This window comes from Engraulis encrasicolus, chromosome 24 (assembly GCF_034702125.1).
Source record: "Engraulis encrasicolus isolate BLACKSEA-1 chromosome 24, IST_EnEncr_1.0, whole genome shotgun sequence".
NCBI classification, from domain to species: domain Eukaryota; kingdom Metazoa; phylum Chordata; class Actinopteri; order Clupeiformes; family Engraulidae; genus Engraulis; species Engraulis encrasicolus.
In genome coordinates, this window is record NC_085880.1 from 23,484,471 (window position 1) to 23,506,554 (window position 22,084).

The 22,084-nt window shown below is 43.5% G+C and overlaps 1 protein-coding gene across 2 annotated transcripts in view; it reads left to right on the forward strand.

Annotated features, from left to right (window-relative positions):
• Nucleotides 1-22,084, forward strand: part of cfap43 (cilia and flagella associated protein 43) — a 36,369-nt gene that overhangs the window by 182 nt on the left and 14,103 nt on the right. Inside the window, exons 2-26 of one of the 2 annotated variants that reach the window (XM_063191689.1) lie at nt 135-388; nt 739-835; nt 1,685-1,852; nt 2,104-2,254; nt 2,562-2,715; nt 3,835-3,917; nt 4,184-4,315; nt 4,865-4,984; nt 5,279-5,359; nt 6,767-6,915; nt 7,371-7,474; nt 7,816-7,983; nt 9,190-9,356; nt 10,149-10,313; nt 10,658-10,788; nt 10,983-11,145; nt 11,412-11,525; nt 15,355-15,432; nt 15,962-16,087; nt 17,269-17,373; nt 18,293-18,409; nt 18,835-19,035; nt 19,508-19,714; nt 20,512-20,601; nt 21,918-21,998. In XM_063191689.1, coding sequence (XP_063047759.1) covers nt 135-388; nt 739-835; nt 1,685-1,852; nt 2,104-2,254; nt 2,562-2,715; nt 3,835-3,917; nt 4,184-4,315; nt 4,865-4,984; nt 5,279-5,359; nt 6,767-6,915; nt 7,371-7,474; nt 7,816-7,983; nt 9,190-9,356; nt 10,149-10,313; nt 10,658-10,788; nt 10,983-11,145; nt 11,412-11,525; nt 15,355-15,432; nt 15,962-16,087; nt 17,269-17,373; nt 18,293-18,409; nt 18,835-19,035; nt 19,508-19,714; nt 20,512-20,601; nt 21,918-21,998 — 3,406 coding nt within the window. Of the gene's footprint in view, nt 1-60; nt 389-738; nt 836-1,684; nt 1,853-2,103; nt 2,255-2,561; nt 2,716-3,834; nt 3,918-4,183; nt 4,316-4,864; nt 4,985-5,278; nt 5,360-6,766; nt 6,916-7,370; nt 7,475-7,815; nt 7,984-9,189; nt 9,357-10,148; nt 10,314-10,657; nt 10,789-10,982; nt 11,146-11,411; nt 11,526-15,354; nt 15,433-15,961; nt 16,088-17,268; nt 17,374-18,292; nt 18,410-18,834; nt 19,036-19,507; nt 19,715-20,511; nt 20,602-21,917; nt 21,999-22,084 lie in introns of those variants that run through there. The other variant, XM_063191688.1, reaches the window with a different exon arrangement.

The window sequence follows — 22,084 nt, forward strand, 5'->3', positions numbered from 1 at the left end:
CTGAGAACATCTCTACTCACTTACTCTAGAAACTTATGTTAACTTATAGTTTACCTGTGTGCTGGTGGCAATGGGAAATAAGTGATGGATTATTCTGGTTCAGCCTTATCATTGTGTTATTTTCTCTTGCACAGGTGGGTGCAGGGTTTCACCAGCCGAAACGTTGCGTTTGTCGACACGAAAACAGCATGTTATTCATCTGGATGCTTCGTTGTTCTCCTGAACATCGAGACCAAGGCGAGGGACTTCATCCCATGCCCCGGGCGTGGGATCGGAGCACTCACGGCCAATGGGCACATGAAGATGTTCGCGTTTTCTGATCAGAAACTATACCCCTCGATTTATGTTTTCCAGTACCCAGGCCTTACTCTTCAAGCTGAGCTTGAAGGTAAATTGTTATTACTATTCTATGAGTCTGCAGACAGCTGTCACCTTCCGTAATTAACTCAGGCCTCACGCTTTCACTCACGCTGTGGTTTTCAAAGCTGGGGGCCGAGGACCCCTGGGGGCCGCAATGGGATGCCAGGGGGGCGTGGCAGGTTGGCAGGAAAAAATAAAACAAAAAGTATTATTTAAAACTTGTCATCATTGCAAAGTTTGGGAACCCCTGTGCTAAGGTGTCATGAGCTTAAACTCAGTTGTATGGTGGCACAAAGTGGCTTTTGGCTTGGCAGACAATTCAGCGTTTCTTTGAGCTTAATGTAGGCCTAAGTTAACAATTTTTGCTGTACTTTGCAGAATCAGCAAAACTGGAATATTCAGCCCTGGCACTGAGTGGCAGTGGTCCATATCTGGTTTGTTCCTCAGCCGCCCCAGATTATACCATCACAGTCTGGTAAGTAAATGTATACGTTTTGTTTTATATGGTGCATGTCTGCATGTTTCTGCCATGCCATGCTATCTGCCATGCATATTATTGTGGGCTGTCTGGCTGTTTGCGGCCCTTGAGGCCATTTTATCCGGCCCCCGAAATAATTTTAATGTTATTCAGCTTCACATGAAATATGACATATTTTGTAAAGGAATCTTAGAAAATGCATTTGCAATACAATTAAGTTATATTCAGGGAACCTAGAGAAGGTGGTGTTTGTTTAAAAGGTGGCTGCCTTCAATATAGGCCTAAAGTGAAGGGGGAAATCCTGGTTTGTGTTCATAGTACGGCCCTCGGAGGACTTTTACGGCCCTCGGATGAATTTGAAGTGGCCCTTCTAATGAAAAAGGTTCCCCACCCCTGATCTAGATGATGCTTTTTTCATATTGCCTGTGATGTTTTATGTTTATGTATGCCCTGTCTTTTCAGTTGAATGAAGAGGTGGATCACGCTCAGGTTCTTTCTGATCTTTGCGATTCTTTTTTACTTTTTTACATAGCAGCAGAACAGAAGTACATGCTTTTCTGCTGCTATGTAAAACATGACAAAAAGAATTAGGCAACAAATAAAAGAAGAACGTGAGTGTGATCCAGCTCTTCATTCTACGGTTTATTGCACTGCACGGACCACAAGGGAGAGCAAAGTGTATCAACTACTACTCCTGCCCTGTCTTTTCTTAGTTTTGTCCAGGGATGAAAAAAGAACTTCATTGCAAACTGATAATGAAGTAGTGACATATCGTATCATGTATAGTATTATATTGTATCACATCCATATATTTCAACAACATTTAAATATGACCTCATTTTGTAGGGATTGGGAGAAAACGATTCAGCTGTGCAGCCATGCTCAAACAAAGGAAATCTTCACCACGTTGGCTTTCAATCCCATGAACTGGCACCAAATATGTGCTCTGAACTCAACCTCTCTTGTGGTGTGGAATATTGAACAAAGTGACAATCTTCACATTTTGAAACAAAGGTAAGTCTGACGTCTGACATGCAATGCCTTTGGTTGTGGGTTTGTTAAATCAGAGAAGCAAGAAACACACACACTCACACACACACACACGCACGCACGCACGCACACGCACGCACACGCACGCACACACGCACACACACACACGCACACAGGTAAGTGATAAGTAAGGCGCAAGAGTGAGTTATCAATGTGGATAAAGTATATAATTTGATTGATTGATTGATTGATTTATTGATTGATTGATTCTTAAGTTTCATAGACCTCCCAGCCACAGATGGAAGTGAGATGGAGACGGGGAGTGCCACTTCAAGGGATCCCACGGGGAAGCTCTCTTACCTGGGTCCCCAGATGCCCATCTCTGCTATAGCTGGACTTCTAGGAGAGCACGCAGACACGTTTGTGGTAAAGCTTCTTTGTTACAGCATGTCACACTTTAAAGAATATCAGTGTTATTTGTGTGTGTGTGTGTGTATGTTTCTGTGTGTGTGTGTGTGTGTGTGTGTGTGTGTGTGTGTGTGTGTGTGTGTGTGTGTGTGTGTGTGTGTGTGTGTGTGTGTCTGTGTGAGTGTGTCATTGCGTCATTGCATTTATGTGTGTGTGTGTGTGTGTGTGTGTGTTTGTGTGTGTGTGTGTGTGTGTGTTTGTGTGTGTGTGTGTGTGTGTTTGTGTATGCGTGTGTGTGTGCCCATGCGTGTGTGCGTGAATGTAGCCCAGGTCCTGCATGAAGCCCCGGCTGAGTCCAAACTGTGCGTGCTGGTCTTCAACTTCTCAGCTGGTGGTGGGCTGCAGGGAAGGCTGGCTGCTCAGGATCAACCCAGAGTCTCTACAAGTCTCTGTCCTGCATGGCCCTGAACACATACATGGTAAGCACACTGTTAAGCCCCTTTGCGCAGAGCTCATGTTGAAACCTTACTGTCACTAAAATAGTAATGACCACTGTTATTTAAGTCTCTCTGTAATGTCATAGCAATGTTGTTATGATGTAGTTGAGTCTTTTCAGCAATGAGCGAATGGGCCCACCGTTGGTCCCATCTGCGCAAAGAGGCTACATACAAAAAGGCTTGTGGCAGATGTATCCTAATCATAGTTAGGGAGTTGGTTGTTGGATCCGAGGGCTTCAGGTTTGAACCCCACACTTACACTATGTCTAAACTGGATGTGTTAAGTCAAAGACTTCTCTGCCATAATTATTAGTGTGTACTACAATCAATGGGAAAGGCTGAAGCAGACACAGCAGCGCTCCGAACATTTTTTTTAAAAGCCCATTCTTTTCAATATGTTTTTGAGACAACTTGACTTGACGAAATGTACTGCATCCAGTGTCCCCCGCACTAACTTTCTGGTGATTTTTTAATGGTCATTTTAAAAAGGAACAGTTTATGTTGAAGTCATCATGAAGGCAGCCGAACGATGTGCTGTCATTGCAACCAATCAAGTGTTCTTGAGCATGAAGTACTTAACTCTAAATTGCCCAAGGCAATGAAAACAATACCCTGTAAATAATTATAAATCACTTCTGTTGAAAACAGTTTTTATATATAAATTAGCTATTACCAGAAAGGCAATGACCAAGTCATCACTAAAGGCAGTGTGCACTGTCAAAGTGCACTGTCAAAGTGGTGTAGTACAATGGTGGTAAAGTGACAATGTTCCAGTGGAGGAACGGTGTGTGTTACGGTAAGGGGCCACTGGTTAGGAAATTGGTCTTGGAATTGGAAGGTTGCAGGTCCAAATTCTGTTATCCATGGCAGAAGTGCCCTTGTGCAAAACACCTAAACCTCACCTCATGTTCCTCCAGGGACTGTAACCACTAACCTGTACCTGCAGTAAATAGCTGTAAGTCTCTTTGAGTGTGTCAGCTTCGTAATATAATGTCAAAAGGTTAGACTAGTTATGTTAATGTTAGCTAGGTTAGACTCTTACTTCTGACTGCTGATTGCTGACACAGTCTCTGTCTGCTCTATTATTTTTCTGTGTTATAGGTGTTGGGACCGTACCAGCCTTACAGAAATGCAGCTTCCTAAGCATGACCGTGCTCAAGGATGGACTTCTAGTGTCAGGAGATGTAAGCAGGGGGGTCATTGAAGTGTGTGTGTGTGTGTGTGTGTGTGTGTGTGTGTGTGTGTGTGTGTGTGTGTGTGTGTGTGTGTGTGTGTGTGTGTGTGTGTGTGTGTGTGTGTGTGTGTGTGTGCGCGTGCGTGTGTGCGCGTGCGTGTGTGCGTGCGTGCATATGAAATACAAATGCTGTATTACTGCATATTCTCTGTATTGCATAGTGCACAGTCTGTATAATTGGGTGTTGTCACCCCCCCCCCCCACCTCTCTCTGCAGGATGGGCTCCTGCATGTTCTTCAGGTGAAGGGGACTGCAGTGGAGGTCACCAGAACAGTGGAGTTGGACCAACCTGCTACCAGCATGTCCCTGTCACCAAACCTGAACAGCGTCATGCTGACCACAACAGCTGTATGTATTTTTTTTCTTTTGTTGTTGTTATTTTTATTTGTACTTGGCCTCTGTCTGTCTGTCTGTCTGTCTGTCTGTCTGTCTGTCTGTCTGTCTGTCTGTCTGTCTGTCTGTCTGTCTGTCTGTCTGTCTGTCTGTCTGTCTGTCTGTTTCTGTGTGTGTGACCACTTGCCATCTGATTGCTCTTGTTATAATTTTGTAATTATTTTTGTAATAAATGTATAATTATAATGGGTTATTGTACAGTCATCATACTTTTGGTGTATGTGGGGATGGGAGGGTGGTGGGGTGGTAGGTAAACTGATTTCAGAATTATACTACATTTAAGCACACCCAGATTTCATTTTATATCAGCATGCTCCTTTATTGCTTCATAAAATTATATGTTTGTGTTATAAATGTCTGGTTACCTGAATGACAATGATCAAGTCATAATGTATTACTAAAGGCTCGGTGTAATGTCGTAGTGGTAGTGGTATGGTGCTATGGTAGTCACAGGTGTAACAGTGCACATTTTGAGGCTATGATTGGGCCACTTTGCTGCCACAGGGACATTTTTACCACTACAACCTGTCGCAGTCCCAGAAAGCAGAGAGGATCCTGGAGGTATCGAACGGGGGCTTTGTGGCCGTGTCACCGCTGCACACAGAGAAGAACCTCTACTGTGTGGTGAGTGAGACTGCCGTCTCCTCTCATAGCATATTGTCCATGCAATTCTTTTTCATTATTTCTGTCTTGGTCAGGGGTTGTTGTGCCGCCATGTGCCAATACACCTCACTGTGAATGAACAACATTGCCCATGACCATGGGGACCCAAGTTCGAATCTAGCCTGGGTCACTGACTTCTCAACCCTACCCCATCTCTGTCTCCCACTCATTTCCTGTCTTTTCTGTGTTTTGTTTTCATTGCCCTATCCAATAAGATCCTAAAAAAGTGCATTCCTTCTGTTCTGGTTATTGTAGTCAGTGAGAGACAACGGGGAGCTGCAGCTGTGGTCTATGGATGCTGGACTCTGTGTCGCATCCATCAATCTCAACGTCCAGGTGAGGGTTAGGCCAAACATTTTCAATATGGTAATCAAGATAAAGCAGACCATGGGTCACCAATGTAACAAAGTGGGATCAAGTCTGGTCTCCTAAATAGGCGTTAGGGCATCATACCTGTCAACTTTGAGGGTTAATCGCATGATTCGCTGTTCCGAGGCTGTTTTATGCGTTGCATGAACTGACTGTTTCTGAGGAAAAAAGTGGGCGCACAAGCGCTACGGAACACGAGGTTGACAGCTCGTATTTTCAAGGAACTTCAATTCTTGGTATCTGGCATACCGTCTTCTGGCAGGTAGCTTGATAAGCAAGACCCTCTGTCTCTCTCTTCAAGAGGGGGTGTGGCTCGTCGGACAGGGCCGTGGGTAGCCTATAAATAGCCTACTGGACCAACGGTGTTTTTTGATAATGTGAAAAATCCGGGATATTTCCGGATTTATTTCAAATCGGGAAGAAATCGGGAAATGAGTCAAAATTAGGGCATATTATGTAGGGCATATGATAGCAGCTAAAAGCCGCCCTCTGCAATACCTGTCTCAAAATCTACACGGTCATAAGAAATGCTGTTCAATTTCCCTCGTAGTCTTTATGTTTTTCATCGTAGAATACCAACAGTCGATACAAATGAGGATATCTCTCCTGAGGCGGGTAAAATTATTTTGAAGTTTTTCCCACAACGTTCATTCAGCTCCATCAGCCAAAAGCTACATGTGGGGAATTCTGACAGTTGACTGCAAAAATGGCCAGGAGAGTCACCATTCACTTGCTATTGACTCATTTAAGCATCAGCTGACTTGGGGCAGTAATTTACCTTTTAATCCTACCTTGTGTCCCATTCAAACCATACGTCATATTAATTCCAGAAGAATCTCCTTATGAACTGCCTCCTCCTTATCAATGTCTAATGGTTAGGCCATGCAGAAACAGGCATGGTTAGGCAATAATAATTCATTAAAGTAACTTTCGGAATCAAATACTTAGGCCTAATACTGTATAGTATGTGTTTCACGTGAGTTGGCAAATGGCAATTAGTTAAAAAATGAGCCCACTGCATCACTAAACATTACAGAAACATTTCAATTACTTTCATTTCAATACTGATACTACCAATGACAGTACAGCCTAGATATTTAAAATGGACATACAAATAGATTTGCATTTTATTGACCTCCACATACTGTGATGTCTGAGGAACAATGCAATTTAATACACTGAGAATAATACAAGGAGAAGTTTGAACGCAATGCCTATGGAGCCCTTAAAATGACCTTCACTTTTTTATTTTTTTTACTCTCACGTCATTTTAAGGCCTTCGCACAATCCAAATAGGCTGATCAGGGAATAAGTAGAGAACTTGTGTGTGTGTGTGTGTGATTTATAGAAAGTGTTTTTTTTTCATGTGTTAAGCCCACAGCTCTGGCCTGCAGTCTGATGGCTCAGTATGTGGCATTGGGAACCGCTTCTGGTGGCGTCCTCTTCGTAGATCTGTCCACCAAGAAACAGCCTCGTCTGGTTCACCGCATCCAAGTCTTCCACACACCAGTTGAACAGCTGCTGTGAGTAGCCTACCTCCTGCCACCAACTGTATGACTTCACAGAACCTTACTGTCCCTCCTTTGGATGTTGTGATCACAGACTTAAAGATAGAGAAAACAAATGCAACCATGTCAACTGAGCTGGTTTGTTAGCCATTTGAACCCGTATGAACCAGTATGAACTAAACCAGTCAGAATCGGATTGAACAGTTTTAGACAGTTTTACAAATTAACCAGTAGGGATTTTACTTCCTCAAGCCAGTATTGATATGTCCGTGAGCAACAGCAAGTCATCAAGTTCCAAATCATTAAATAGTCATAATTTATTTAGACGTTAGTGCATCATTAGTGCATCAGTGCATCATTTATTTAGACACATCATTAGTGCATCATTTAGTCATCATTTATTTAGACTTTTACGTCTTTATATGGCATTCCTTTGTTTGAACTTTTTGTTTGAACTTTTATCTTGGCAGCTTTGAACATGGAGGAACCCTCCTTATTGTAAGTGGCTCTGATGCCAACATCTTTCTAGTGGATGCCCGACCCTCCAAAGGTTTTGATGTCATTGGATACATAGGTAAAGTACAGTGCATGCTACAGTATGTTTGTACGGTAGTACATATTGTAATGCAGTGGTACCCTCTCTTCCTCTCTCACACACATCAACATGCCTACATATCTACTTAAATTACACTAACTTTATATATGTGCATTCATTTTTGTAAATACTGTGAACGTCTGTATACCACATTTAACCTGTATAACCACTTTTTCATTTCCCGCATTTATACACGTGTAATGACAATAAAGTTAAATCTGCTCTAATCATGCACACATGCACACACACAACTACACGCACGCACGCAAGCAGACTCGCACGCACGCACACTAACTGGCTCCTCTCTGTTATGGTTTCAGAGGCCAGTGGCTCAGTATTGTGTCTCTCATCGGTGAGCACGGCAGAGCGTAATGTGGTGAGGATAGCGACTCTATGTAGAAAAAAGGGGAATGAGACGAAGAAGAGAAGAGTGAAAGACGGCAAGAGGGTCATGGTCTTCACTCTGCCTACTCAAAAAATCACAACAGGTACTACTGTAGCAGGGCACTATTTATAGCATTGTGATGCTGTCCAGCAGAGACAGAGTAACTCCACATTCTATTATTTTGTAAATACATGAACAGCATTAAAAGTGGGTTTACAGTTTTTTTCAATTGCTAACAAGCGCTTACCCATACTTTGGATACTTTTTCTAAACTCTTAACACAGACTACCACCTACCAAGCACAATTGGCCAAACAGTTCATTTTCTTCTCAAAAGCACACACTGTTAAATGTACGCAAAAAAATGCATTCATTGACTGCTAATTGTGTGAAAAAGGCATGTAATGTGTCAGCTGTATGGCAATGGAAAGCCATTTGTGTGCTAACTGTATTAACCCCTTAAGACACGGCTTTATAAATTAGCTGTTACCAGAATGGCAATGACCAAGTCATAAAGTATTACTAAAGTCCCTGTGCACTGACATAGTAGTGTAGTACTATAGTAGTTAACTTTCAATGCCTATTACAGCATGCCACTGGAGGTACGGTGCGCATTAAGGGGCTACGAGTTTTGCAAATGTCGCTGAGGATTGGACAAAAGCTTGTTAGCAATTGAAAAAAACTGTAAATCATTTGTAAAACTCATATACTGACCACTAAGAAGCTGTTTCCACATAGCCTGCTATTTTTGAAAAAGCATTGGTTTTGGCCTTCCGTTTATATGTGAACAGATATTTAAAACCTGCATATCAAAACGGACTTGTCACAATGGAGTTTTACCCTCATGTTGCGTTTACACCTAAACAGAAGAAAAAAATATCCACAGAAAAAAATAGCAGGCTACACGGAAACAGCACCTAATGCTGTTTGAAAAAAAGAAATGATAATTGCAAAAATAATGAATTAGTTACTGAAAAGAGGAGTTAGGAGGTTTCTGCCGTGGCAGTGACGATTTGTAAATTATTTTTTACATGTGAAAATATTGGGTATTTGTAAAGAAAAAATTGCATGTGGACATTGTTTTCACCATTTTGTTTACACGGTCCAGCCCAAACGTCCTGTTGGATGCAGACACAATTTATGTTCAAACTAACTGCGGTCTGCAACACCCAAGCTGAGCTGAGCAGACTGAAATGTTATCGGTTGTTATGGCACAATTATGTGATACTTTAGCAACACTTGGTATTGTATGAGTATGAGTGATGATGTGTATGTGTGTGTGTGTGTTGTGTGTGTTTGTGTGTATGTAGACCGTGATGCCTGTGTGGACAGAGGTGGTCGTCTGCTTCCTGAGATGCTGAAGGAGTGTCACTATGAGACCAAGCACCCCCTGACCTCCTGTGTCCTCGGCCTCAACAACAAGCTCTTCGGCTACTGCCATCTGAAGAAGACCCTGCACACATACCAGCTCCCACATGTACTGGACAACGACAAACACGCACGCACGCACGCACGCACGCACGCACGCACGCACGCACGCACGCACGCGCGCGCACACGCACACACACACACACACACACACACACACACACACACACACACACACACACACACACACACACACACAGTAAGACAGCACTCGGCAGAAAATCATTGGGATGGGCCCCCCTCTCAATACAAACACTGTAATGGGGTCCCAATTCTTCACTATCCTATAGAAGTAAAGCAATAAGGGCACAAAATATGCACATACTTTAAAATGACAGTAGATCAAGACCAAAAGGGGTTGGCTCAGGTATTGCAATGGCTATGGGTGCACTCCAATATTTGGACTCCCGTCCTCGGCCTGTGCTTGTGGCCTCGCGTTTCGGTGACGCCCTGCCTACAAGGAGAAGTTTCCCCGCTGTCAGCCTAGCCACAATAACTATTTGGAGACTACTCTTCATTCACCATCCCGATTGAAAACGAGAAAGTGACATTAGAATTGAGCTTTTGCGAGATATAAATACATTGAAAAACAATTCTCTTGTCAGTGACATCATCACAAGGCCACAAGGAGGCAAGTGAGCAAGGGAGGACGGGAGTCTGCATATTATAGAGAGAACCCCCTGTCTATGTGTCAGCCCTCAGTGTTTTGGGTTGCCTGCGGATGGCGCCAAACACACAACATCGTGTGCATCTAGCACTGGGCAAGGGGGTCGGATTGCTATCTATGGTTGCTCTTGTTTTGAACTGTATCCCCCTAACCTCTGTGCCCCTCTGGTGACAGGGCGTGAAAGTGGGGACAGCGGAGTCCCCTGAGAGAGTGGCCCCAGAGAGCGAGGTTGAGGGCCATTTCCTTGGCCCTGCTGTGCTGCTCATGTCCCCCCAGTACGCCTGGCTGGCCACCGCGGGACGCGATGGCCTACTGTGCCTCCGAGACGCCTCCAACCTGGTACAGTAGTAAATGGCAATGATATAGCAGGGGGACCGGGGCCTGAGTAGTAGTTAGGAAGTTGGTCTTTCCAGCAGAGGGTTGCAGGTTTAAATCCCAGTCTTACATGCAGAAAATGTCCATAGCCTATATTCATTAGTTACAATCATTCTTATCAAAGTGTCTTGAATATGGCTCAAAGAAACTCAAAGGATAAAGTCTTTTATAGCCATATAATGCAATTACATTACAAGGGTAGCCTTAGAATGCTCTATGTTCTATAAGATATTCCATGGGGAAAAGAAAATAATTACCTATATGCAATATTTTTGATTTCTAAACGGGATGTGTTTGTCCATTGGCAGGATGGGTACGTGCAGTACCAGTGCCACTCCAGCTGGCTGGGAGGCGTGCGACACCTGGTCTTCACCTCGGATAACCAGCATCTCCTCAGCACAGGCCTGGCAGACGGCAGCCTGGTGTGCCTCAAGCACAGGTTGGTTTAGCTACATTATAGATGCTTTGGTCACAGTATATTACAGTGCAGTACAGTACCAGAGATTCTAGACGTTTACTCGATGATGTTAGATTTCCCATCTCTGATGGCATGGACACATTTACACGCACACACAACGAGGCAGAAGGACACATCATGCAATAAACAATATTTATTTTGCATTCTTGTTATAGCCAGATAGGCGTGATGAGGGGGTCGAGGGCTTCCACCCCCACCCCGGGAGCCCAGGCTGTCTTCTCCAAACAGGAGTCTATTATCATGGCGGAGAATACCGTGTTGGGAAAGATGCTCGTGTGGGACCCCGCCTCACAGTCCAGCTCTGGACTCCTCACTGAGGTAGGAAGGAGAGTCAGAATGCCTGCCTGTCAACTTTTATTGTGGATAATACAGCATGTGCCGTGAAAGTGCTTTGAATAGGTCTCAAAGAACTACGTCATGGTTGATTTTTAGACCAATGATATGCAATTTTGTGTGTGTGTGTGTGTGTGTGTGTGTGTGTGTGTGTGTGTGTGTGTGTGTGTGTGTGTGTGTGTGTGTGTGTGTGTGTGTGTGTGTGTGTGTGTGTGTGTGTGTGCGCGCGCCTGTGCGCCTGTGTATTTCAGGGGAAGGAGCGTCAGAGATCTGACATTGACGTGACGGAGCAGGAGGAGAGCTACTGCAGCCCCACCCCTGAGTCCCTCACTAGCGCCACCTGGCTGGACAACGTGCAGGAGAGGGTCAGTACATCCAATGAGTGCAAGTCAAACTAGCAGTTCCCCCTGTCCATTCCTGCTGCTGGTGGCCTTGTGGCAGAAGGCTGGACGTCACGTCATTGATGACAAAGTGTCAAAATTCAGTATTTCGCCAAAGCGCCATTCAAAGGTCAAAGATTTTGAACGGGGAAAAGCCCCCCCACGACGGAGCGACAGAAAAGCAAGAGGCCACAAGCAACATTAAAGGACGGGGATAATATTTATTTGTTCAGATATGTATCCTACCTGGCAACATTTGGGTACTGTGAAATGGGAGTAGTTGACACAAAGGGGCAGATGTCGCGCAGGTAAGTTTTCTGTCAAAGAAAACTAATGTCCACTGACATGACTTGTTGGCTATATCATCCTTGCACATTGTAATGAAATACATCTAGATGAATGCAGTACCCATTATATTACATTATATTACATTGCATTTGGCAGACGCTTATGTTAACCAAAGCGACTAACAATGGAGGACATAATCATAGCCGACATCACCAGTAGAAAAAAAGTGCACAGGAAATATACAGAACAACACAGTACCCACCCTCGATTAATCTCAAACCCACAAGCACCATGGCTATGTCTCAAATGGCGCACTTTTGTCAGTGCACTGACAGTCAGTACACAGTGCACACAGTGCACTGAGGTCTTTAGTGCATAGTGTCCTGGAAAAATTTGAGCACTATGCACTGTGCCCTCGCTGGAAGTGACGGCTGAGCATGGCATTAGCTCGCCAAAATATGAGTTGGCTACTGTTTACAATGTACAGCGTCTGGTGCTTGTATTTCCATGCACTTCACCCCAAAGGACAACAATCACACATACAATACTGTGGTTGGCATGAAAAGGTTGGTGTCCCATCAACATTACTTACAGAATTAGGAGACTGTTGACCAAACTCTTCTACTGAACTGAATGCCACATTTCCTCCGTGTCATTGTCAACATGGCCGCCGTTTAGTGCGTGCAGTGTCCATCATTCAAGCACTGCATTTTTCCGCCATTGTTAGGGCATCATCCTGGCACTTTCAGTGCACTGACTCAGCTGAAATTTTCAGCGTGAGCGCCCTAGGCACTGAAAAACAGTGCCCGAAGTGCACAAGTGCAGCATTTGAGACACAGCCTATGTCTTGGGTAACCATTTTGAGAATGTTGGGTGAGAGTGTTTTCTTTCTCTCTGCTGTGGCTCAGAAGAAATGGTTAAGTGGGCCTCTGATTTATAGTATGTAAATACACCTCTGATACATCATGTGTGTAGTATGTCTCTACTGGATGTCTCTGAGTTCACTCAGTCCTGCAGTGCAGAGCAGTGCTGTGCTATCTCATATTGGGCCACTAGAGGGGGTGCACCATGCTGATGTATGCAGTACGCTGGTAGTTTTCAGAGGGGTGGGTGGCCTGGGAAGGCTTCTTTTGTTTAGCTGTTGGGTCCCAAGATAAGCACCTATCCATTGCAAAAACACCTAGCGTTCATCCCCAGAGTCACTCATCTGGCACCTGAACCTGCTTTGATAAGCTCTGAACACAGATGTAGCACTGATTAGGCATCCCCCCTAAAAACCCATGATTCCTTTTGCGTTTTTCAAAAGTTCATGGACCCTTAGTGTTGTCCGTGTGTCAGTCAAAAGTGACCTATTGTCCTTTTCAGTCGAGTAAACTGTGATAAGATCAATTTTTTTCCTGATGGCTGAATCCAAGTGTTCCCTGACGGTGGAGAATCTTTTCATGTGCATGTTTGTATGACTAGGCAGATCTATGTTGACTACATGACATGGATGTGACTTTGAATAGGGACTGTACTAGGGGTATTTCAACAACAGATATTTTGGGAACATAAAAAATATAGTCCCTACCAATATTTACAGGTACCATTTTATTTTAATTTCATACATTATTATTATTATTATTATTTAACTCTTTAAGACATGGCCCCTTTTATGAATTTTGCTGCTACCAGAACGGCAATGACCAAGTCATAATGTATTACTAAAGACTCCACTGTTCTACTGGCAGAACGCTGTACATTATAAGGCTACAGTATTCACCTATTATTTTGACCTCCATAGTACAAATTTAGTAGTCTGGTCCCCTTTTGTTATCAGAAGTTTGGGCATGTAGTAAGTCAGATGTTGGCCTAGAACGGCAATGCTGTTACTTCATATGCTGTATCAGGAGTAGTGGTAAGTCTAGACCCTTCTTTTTTTGTAATTAAATTAAATAAAAAAAACCACCCAACTGTGATCTAAACATTTTCTGTTACTGTACCTACACATCAGATTGTTGACACTGTTAGAAAATAGCTATGTTAAAACCGAATGAGACCAAAGAGGAGAACGAATAGGCCATTTAAATGAAAAGTGTAGTGCCATCTTCTAAAGCCGAGACCAGACCTACCTACGCCCTCGCTACATAATTTAACCTCGTAGTCATTATATTGCCATAGACATTGGACAAAAGGCTGCAGGCTCCCTCCATTGTAAAGCAGTGCAGCTGTGCGTTGCCCACGGCTAACATTCCTGCGCTGGCAGTTATCTCACTTTACAGACTAGAGGGGAGTACATGACAGTTGTGACCACAGAGAGCCAGTGGGATATGTAGACACTCTTATGAGGAATTTGCTTTCTGCTCCTGCTTCCAACTCTTCCTCGCTCACTCTTCATTTCTGTGTTTTAGTGCAAATAAGGGTGTGTTTTGTTTGTGTGTTTATTTATTGGGTTTGTGTGGATTGGTTATGTTTTACTGCTGGTATATACGGTTTATCCACTCATGCCACACAGTTCATGAAAACTATTGACGTCTTCATTCACAACTTCAGACCATGCTGCCTTGTGCTATTAGTTCAAATGAGGCCTCTAACTCAGGTGTGGAGCCTACAACCAGACTATGGTAGTAACTGGGAGTAATGGCAGCTACATACGGTTCAAAAATTGGCTTCGTCTAGCTCTGCTTAAGTCTATGGGTGATGTCACGGATGCTTTGTCCATTTATTATACAGTCTATGGTTATTTCTCAGATGTACAATATAAAATGTACGTTATCCAAGTTGACAAGGTGGCATGAGGCCGGAGGACAGAGGAAAGGATACACGTTTGGGGAAATCATTTGCACCCTTGCTGTCTCCTCCCTCCCTCCTGAAATGTCGCTCTGGGCGTCTGACTGCTCCCTGTTGGCCCGTGCCGAGGAGCCGCCCCTGTGTGGAAGGCCCTGGTATTGTCTACCAGGGCAGGCAAAGGACATGATGACAGACATGAATGTGTAAGATGAGGGGAGTAGCTCCGTTCATTTAACCCATTAAGACCAGGACACGTGTGTGTGTGTGTGTGTGTGTGTGTGTGTGTGTGTGTGTGTGTGTGTGTGTGTGTGTGTGTGTGTGTGTGTGTGTGTGTGGGTATTAAGACCAGTTGAAGCATCTACTGTGTACACATTTTGCTTTAACAACGCAGGCCATTCTGTTACATGTTTAGAACCATTAGGTGTTAATGGATTTTAAAAATGTATTATTATTATTATTATTATTATTATTATTATTATTATTATTATTATAATTATATATAAAAATAATGATAATGCATAGGTTTTGTATCACACTTTTCTATACACTCAAAGACAATTTACAGACCCTATAAAATAAAAAAAAAACACAAGACATACAGAGACTCAACAAAAGTGAAACGACAAAGCAACAAAAGTAGTGGCCCCATCAGGAGACTACAACCCAAAAATGAACAAACAAACAACAAGAACAAAAAAAGACTGCTTGCACTCTAATTGTCATACAACATACTCATGATGTCTTGTTGTCTATGTAGGTGTGTAAAGAAGAAAATCAGAAGTTCACAGAGATGAAGCAGAACCTGAGGAAGTCCATCAAGGAACTCAGAGACACTGTAAGAGCATACACACACAAACACACACACACACACACGCACACACACACACACACACACACACACACACACACACACACACACACACACACACACACACACACACACACACACACACACACACACACACACACACACACACACACACACACACACACACACACACACACAAACCGCTAACCGGTGGGTAACAGCTGAAGTGCCCTTGAGCAAGGCACCTAACCCCACACTGCTCCTCGGACTGTAACCAATACCCCATAACCCTAATTAAGTGTAAGTACAGCTAAGTAATGTAACATGAGATATAAAGCACAGAGATATACGTAGAACACACACACACAGAAAGAGGTAAATCATAGAGGTATATTAAAGGCCTAAGGTGTGTGTGTGTGTGTGTGTGTGTGTGTGCGTGTGTGTGTGTGTGTGTGTGTGTGTGTGTGTGTGTGTGTGTGCGTGTGTGTGTGTGTATTTGTGTGTGCGTGTGTGCGTGTGTGCGTGTGTGCGTCTGTCTGCCTGTGTCTGTGTGTAGATTCAGGTGATGATGAGGGAGAATGCGACCCTGCCTGACATGGAGCGCCTGGAGCAGCAGGAGTTCAACTTGGACGTGGCCGAGAAGAAACGACTACAGGCAGAGGGAGAGCAGGAGGTCCAAAGGGTAAAGACACACACACACATGCATGCACTCACACACCCATGCACCCATGCACGCACACACAAATGGTTTTGGACTTTGTTTTGGGGTAAAAATGTTGAAGATTCAAATCCCATGGCTGAAGGGCCCTTGAGCAAAGAACTTAGCCTAATTTTAACTGTACTGTAGCCCTGGGTTTCAGTGTTAATATTTTTAAACGATTTTATCACAGATTTTTTTTCATCTGTTCATTAATTTACAAATTAATAAAACTAGGCTTCCTCTGGAAAAAAACAATTATACTGCAAGTTAGATATTATGATGTCCCGGGCCTCTGCTTGAGGTGATTTGCTTTATCCGGGCCTCATTGAATTTTAAATACCCCTGTCCTACTCATAAATACTATACAGGACCGTAACAAGACATTTTCAAATACCGAGGTCAAATACTGCGTTCTGTACTGCAAGCTGTACGTACGTATTTAGTAGGGCTGGGTTCAAAAGATCTAATTGCGATCCAATATCGATTCACGTTTGAAAAGGGCAATATCGATTCAGAACTTTGTGGATCGATCTTTTGTAGATCATCATAGGTCCTATTTACTCAACCACATCCTGTTGCTCTCTTCCACAGTTTCCCACTTATCTCTCAAATACCACGGTATTTCATGTTTGTGTGGGGCTGAGATATTTAGGTTTTTATAGTCAGTCTTAGAATTCTAGGCATAAATGGGTTAAAGTGACAACCCAGCAATACAAAAGATCGATATCGAATTGAATCGAATCGGATCGTGGATCGAATCGGATCGCAACCTTCTGGATCGGAATCGAATCGATCCAGGAAATTTAGATCGATTCCCAGCCCTAGTATTTAGAATGCTTCAAACTCTTCAGTCAAACTCTTCAGTTTGTTTTCATTAATCACTGTCTTGAGGATAAATGGGGGTGGCGTATACAGACAGACTGAATTTATCATTGCTGATCATAGATCGATTTTCATCATAGATACATTTTACATTTAAAAAAAGAAATAATGAGCACATGACCTCTGTGTCCTCAATGGCGGTTACGGCCATGCATACTGTACATACACCCTCTACTGAAAATTACCGTAAGTAATTTTGAATGAAAAGCGTGAGCGAAGTGTAATGTACTGTACTCTGTGCAGTACTTGTTATGTATCGTAATGTCTTGTCTTGGGTGAAGGTGAGGAGTGAAATTGAGATGGAGAACTTGGCCAAGAGCTACCTGCGTGAGGTCCTGAAGAAAGAGTGCTGGGACTCCATGAAAGTCAAAGGGAAAACCATCAAGGTGTGTGTGTGCATGCGTGTGTGTGTGTGTATATGTGTGTGTGTGTGTGTGTGTGTGTGTGTGTGTGTGCGCGTGTGCATGTGTGCGTGTGCGTGAATGCATGCGTTTGTGTGTCCGTTCATGTGCAGGCAGGTATGATTATATTTGCATAAACATGTATTTTTTTATATTAACTGTGTTCTGCTCCAGTGTGGTTGTGTAATTACTATGGTAAGACATAGCTCCTGTTCAAAGTTCAAAAGTTCAATTTTCAAATATCTTTATTTGCCATTTGTGCATGGACTCATAGTCAAAACATATAGGAACTCTTTTGCAGGCCCTCTGAGTCAATAAATGAATAGAATTGAATAGAAAAAGAGGAAAAAGACATGAAAAGTGATACAAAACAAAGAGATCAAAAGAATAAAAAAAATCAAATGCTTTTTTGCCATCAGCCTCACTGTTGCTGTGAAGAAGCTGTTAAAAAACGTTGCTTTTTTGGTAGATATGCTGTCCGCGCTACTGTATCTCAGTGTGTATGTGCAGTGCTTGTGTCTTAGCAGATAGTTAGCTGGATGGAGTTGGTCTTTAATGATTCTCTCTGCTCTTCTCTGACTGCACTGTACGTATATGGAGTCCATGGAGGGAAGTTCTCAGTGTTCTCAGTGAAATGGAATGGGAATAACCAAGTCATTATGTATTACTAAAGACCTAATGTTGTATTGTAGCGTATTGCTATAGTTGTGAAGTTTGTTCTACAAATTCTTTAAGAGGAGAGCTTTCCCCTGGTGGAGCGGGGTAGATTTAGAGTCTACTGAACATAATAACGTAATACGGAACCTAATAAGAAGACATTCCTTATGGACCTTTTCCATTGTTTTTACACATGTACATCGTGTAGTATACAGCGTAACAACCCTGTGTGTGTGGTGTGTGTCAGGCCTTCCATTCGTCCTATGAGGTGAAGAACTACCCCATGAGGGACCGGACCCAGAAGGAGCTGGAGGAGCTACAGCGAGTGGAGAACATTAGGAAGATTGAACTCGCAGACACCAAAGTAAGACATGCCAGAAGTCAGAAAACACTGCTTTTCTCCCTTCCCCACTCCTTTACGTTTGCAATGAATTACTAACATAGATCGCATACAACATACAATACCAGCTGCAAAGACAACACATGTAGCACTTGACAGATGTCTGTGAGAATTCTGCGTGTTTTCTTTTCATTCTATAGGTGTCTTTTTTTTTCATTTGAGATTCAAACGCCCGTTTGCCTTTATTATGATGATGACAGGATAATGGAAGGGGTGCACTGGAAATAAGGTGGAGAGAGATGGGGATGGATTGGGACGTGGCCCAGGCCAGTCTCAAACCTGGGTCCCCATGGGTGGCTGCCCCAGGCTTGTAGTATGTGGTATGGGTGGTGCCTTAACGCTGTGCATCATAGCACTCCCTCTTCCCATTATCTTTTTTTTCTCTGTAGCTCCAACAGAACATTCTGGAACAGAGGAGCCATGCACTGACAGAGAACGAGGAAGAGGAGGAGGAGGAAGGCTCGGAGGCAGACAGCACGGCCCTCTTGGGGAGCCTGAGTATCCAATATGGAGGCACCCAGCCACTCCTGCACAACCAGTTCAACCTCCACATCCGAGAGCAGAAGATCAACCAGATCACACTGCTGCAGGTTAGAAACACACACTTATACAGTACATGTCAGATTTTAGGAGGGGGGCTGATAATTTGGTCTTCAACTGTACTGTACTTCAACTTGTGCAACACCTGTAGCCTTCAACACACACACACACACACACACACACACACACACACACACACACACACACACACACACACACACACACACACACACACACACACACACACACACACACACACACACACACACACACAAAGTGTCTTTCAGTTTCACCGGAAGGATGTAATCTACAAAGTAAACAGTGCCTTCAATAATAAAGAGCTTGGAAGAGCTTTCTTTTTCTCATTCTCACCAGAAGGATGTCATCTACAAAGTGAAGAGTGCCTTCAATAAGGACGTTGACAGCATTGTACAATTAAACAAGCACTGCTGTAGTGTAATTATTTTGTGAGCATAACATGTTGCAAAAAAATGTTCGTCTGTCTCTCTCTGTCACCTGAAGGATGTCATCTACAAAGTGAAGAGTGCCTTCAATAAGGAGTTTGACAGCGTGTACAAGCAGAAGGAGCAGGAGATCTACCGCGTGCGGGAGAAGAACAAGCGCATCATGGAGATCATGACAGAGCTGGACCTGAAGGAGGCCCTCTGGGAGCCCACGCTCACCGCCAGCGAAAGGCCGGAGCGGGCGCTGATGGTAGAGGACTCAGAGGTACGTGTGTGTTTGCGTGTGTTGCAGGAAATTGAATTCAGACATAAAGATAATAAAGCAGAATAAGGTGAAGAGAGACGAGATTTGCCTTGCATGGACTCAAATTATGTCTTGTGAACTGTGAGGAGGCGTGTAACCATAAAATTATGAAACATCCTGGCCTAGTCGTGGCTCAGTCGGCTGGGCGCTCGACTGCTGCCCCGGCGACCCGGGTTCGATTCCGGCCCGGGATCGTTTGCCGGGCCCTCCCCGTGTCTCTCTACCCCGCTAGTTTCCTGTCGCACTTCACTGTCCTGTCAAAATAAAGGCAGAAAAATACTTCAAAAATACAATAAAACGTCCTCATTTTCCTCATGTATATGTGTATACAGTAAGTAAGGCACACATATACACATGCACAAGTACACGCTCCATATACTGCAACGTGTATGTAATGTGTATGAGTTCTTATGTGTGTATGGAACATACTATAAAAGTGGCGCATTTCTTCTATAAGATTTTATAACATTTCTAGGGATCTATACATTTTTCTATATATCTGTTTCGTATGGGTAGGAATTACTCGTGGTTTATGTATGATAAATGTGTGTGTGTGTGTGTGTGTGTGTGTGTGTGTGTGTGTGTGTGTGTGTGTGTGTGTGTGTGTGTGTGTGTGTGTGTGTGTGTGTGTGTGTGTGTGTGTGTGTGTGTGTGTGTGTGTGTGTGTGTGTGTGTGTGTGTGTGTGTGCACGTGCGTGTCAACGTGTGCGCTTATGCGTGTATGCGTGCTTATGCACATGCATATTTCCTTTCCGCAGATCAAAGTGGAGAAGTACTTAAGCCCGGAGCAGAGGCAGAGAGAGGAGGAGCAGAAAAAAGAGGAGGAGGAGAGAAGGCTCAAGGCAAAGGTGTGGGCCCCTCCATCATCATATTTTTTATAATGACATGGTTTGCTTTTTCAGCAACTGCAGACAATTTTATGCACCAAACATGAACAAAAAAAGTGTGCAAGAGATTAATGTTGTTGTTGCTGTGTTGTTACAATACCTCAATGATAACAGTATTTTTAACCCTTTTCTTTAAGGTGTTCAGACATGGCATTATAAATTATCAGAATGGCAATCACCAAGTCGTAGTGCATTACTAAAGGCTCTGTGTTATGTCGTAGTCATGTAGTACTATGGTAGTTAACTTTTCAATGACTATTACAGCATTACAATGGTGGACCGGCGTGCATTATGAATCTATGCCCCACGACCATTTCCAAAATTAACTAAGATGGCGGTGCAAAGAAACCATGTCTGCCAGTTTTTGTTTTTTTACCTGACTTGCCTGACATCTTGTTTGTACTGTAGCTTAATGCCCAGACTTAACTTGATCCCGGTCTTCCACCTCACTTCACCCCGCTGACACATCACTTAATAGGGCTATTGGATGAGATGTTGCCTGTTGTAACAAGGAGGGAAGAAGTTGCAGGTTAGCACTGGTGTGGCTCTTCCCCTTGGCCTTTTGGAGGAAGAAAAGAGGAGATGGGTGTAGGTGCACAGGAGGGCTGGGCTGGGCTGCTCCTCTTATCTGCTCCCTGGTGGTGAACCAGAGTGGCACGCATGAACAAAGATTTTCAAAATGGTAACCATGATGAATCGTTCTATGTGTCATCAATGTAACAAAAGTGGTATCAATTACGGACTCCTAAAAAGGCATGGCTTTTATTTCTTTTATCACTAGTCCCATGTGTAGGGGCATGACAGCTCATAGGCTTGTGGTTTAGGGCGCAGGGCCCCAGGAACCTTCTATCAGTGGCGCGGGCCCTATCACGAGCTTGGCTGGAGAGGCCCGCTTCCTTACCTGTAGCTATTATGCTGTTGAGGGCTAAATAATCCGAAATCAAGTACAGTGAAATAGTTTGTGCATGTATATACCTTTAACTGTAGGTATATACATTGTTATTATTGTTGGTGTGTATGGTGTAATATTTATTATCCTTTTTTATTGTAAATTCATATACAGCAAACCTCAAATGCCCCTGTGCGCAATTGTTCGGTCAGTTGTCTAAACTCAAGTTTCAGAATGGATATCTCCCTGTCGATGTCTTAATGTGAGAGCCACTTTTTAATTATTTTTGTACGACATTGAATGCAATCCCACCTTATCGTATCATAATGATTCAAGAGTTCAGATTCAAGAACCTTATGGTGTGTTTGTGTTCATTTGTTCTCTGCAGGGTGACAACATCAGAGAGAGAGCTCTGGATGACATGATGGGAGGAGTGCTGGAGGTCAAAAAGGAGGACATTCTAAAGATGGTGATGCCACCTGAAATTCTCTCTCTCTCTCTCTCTCTCTCTCTCTCTCTCTCTCTCTCTCTCTCTCTCTCTCTCTCTCTCTTTCT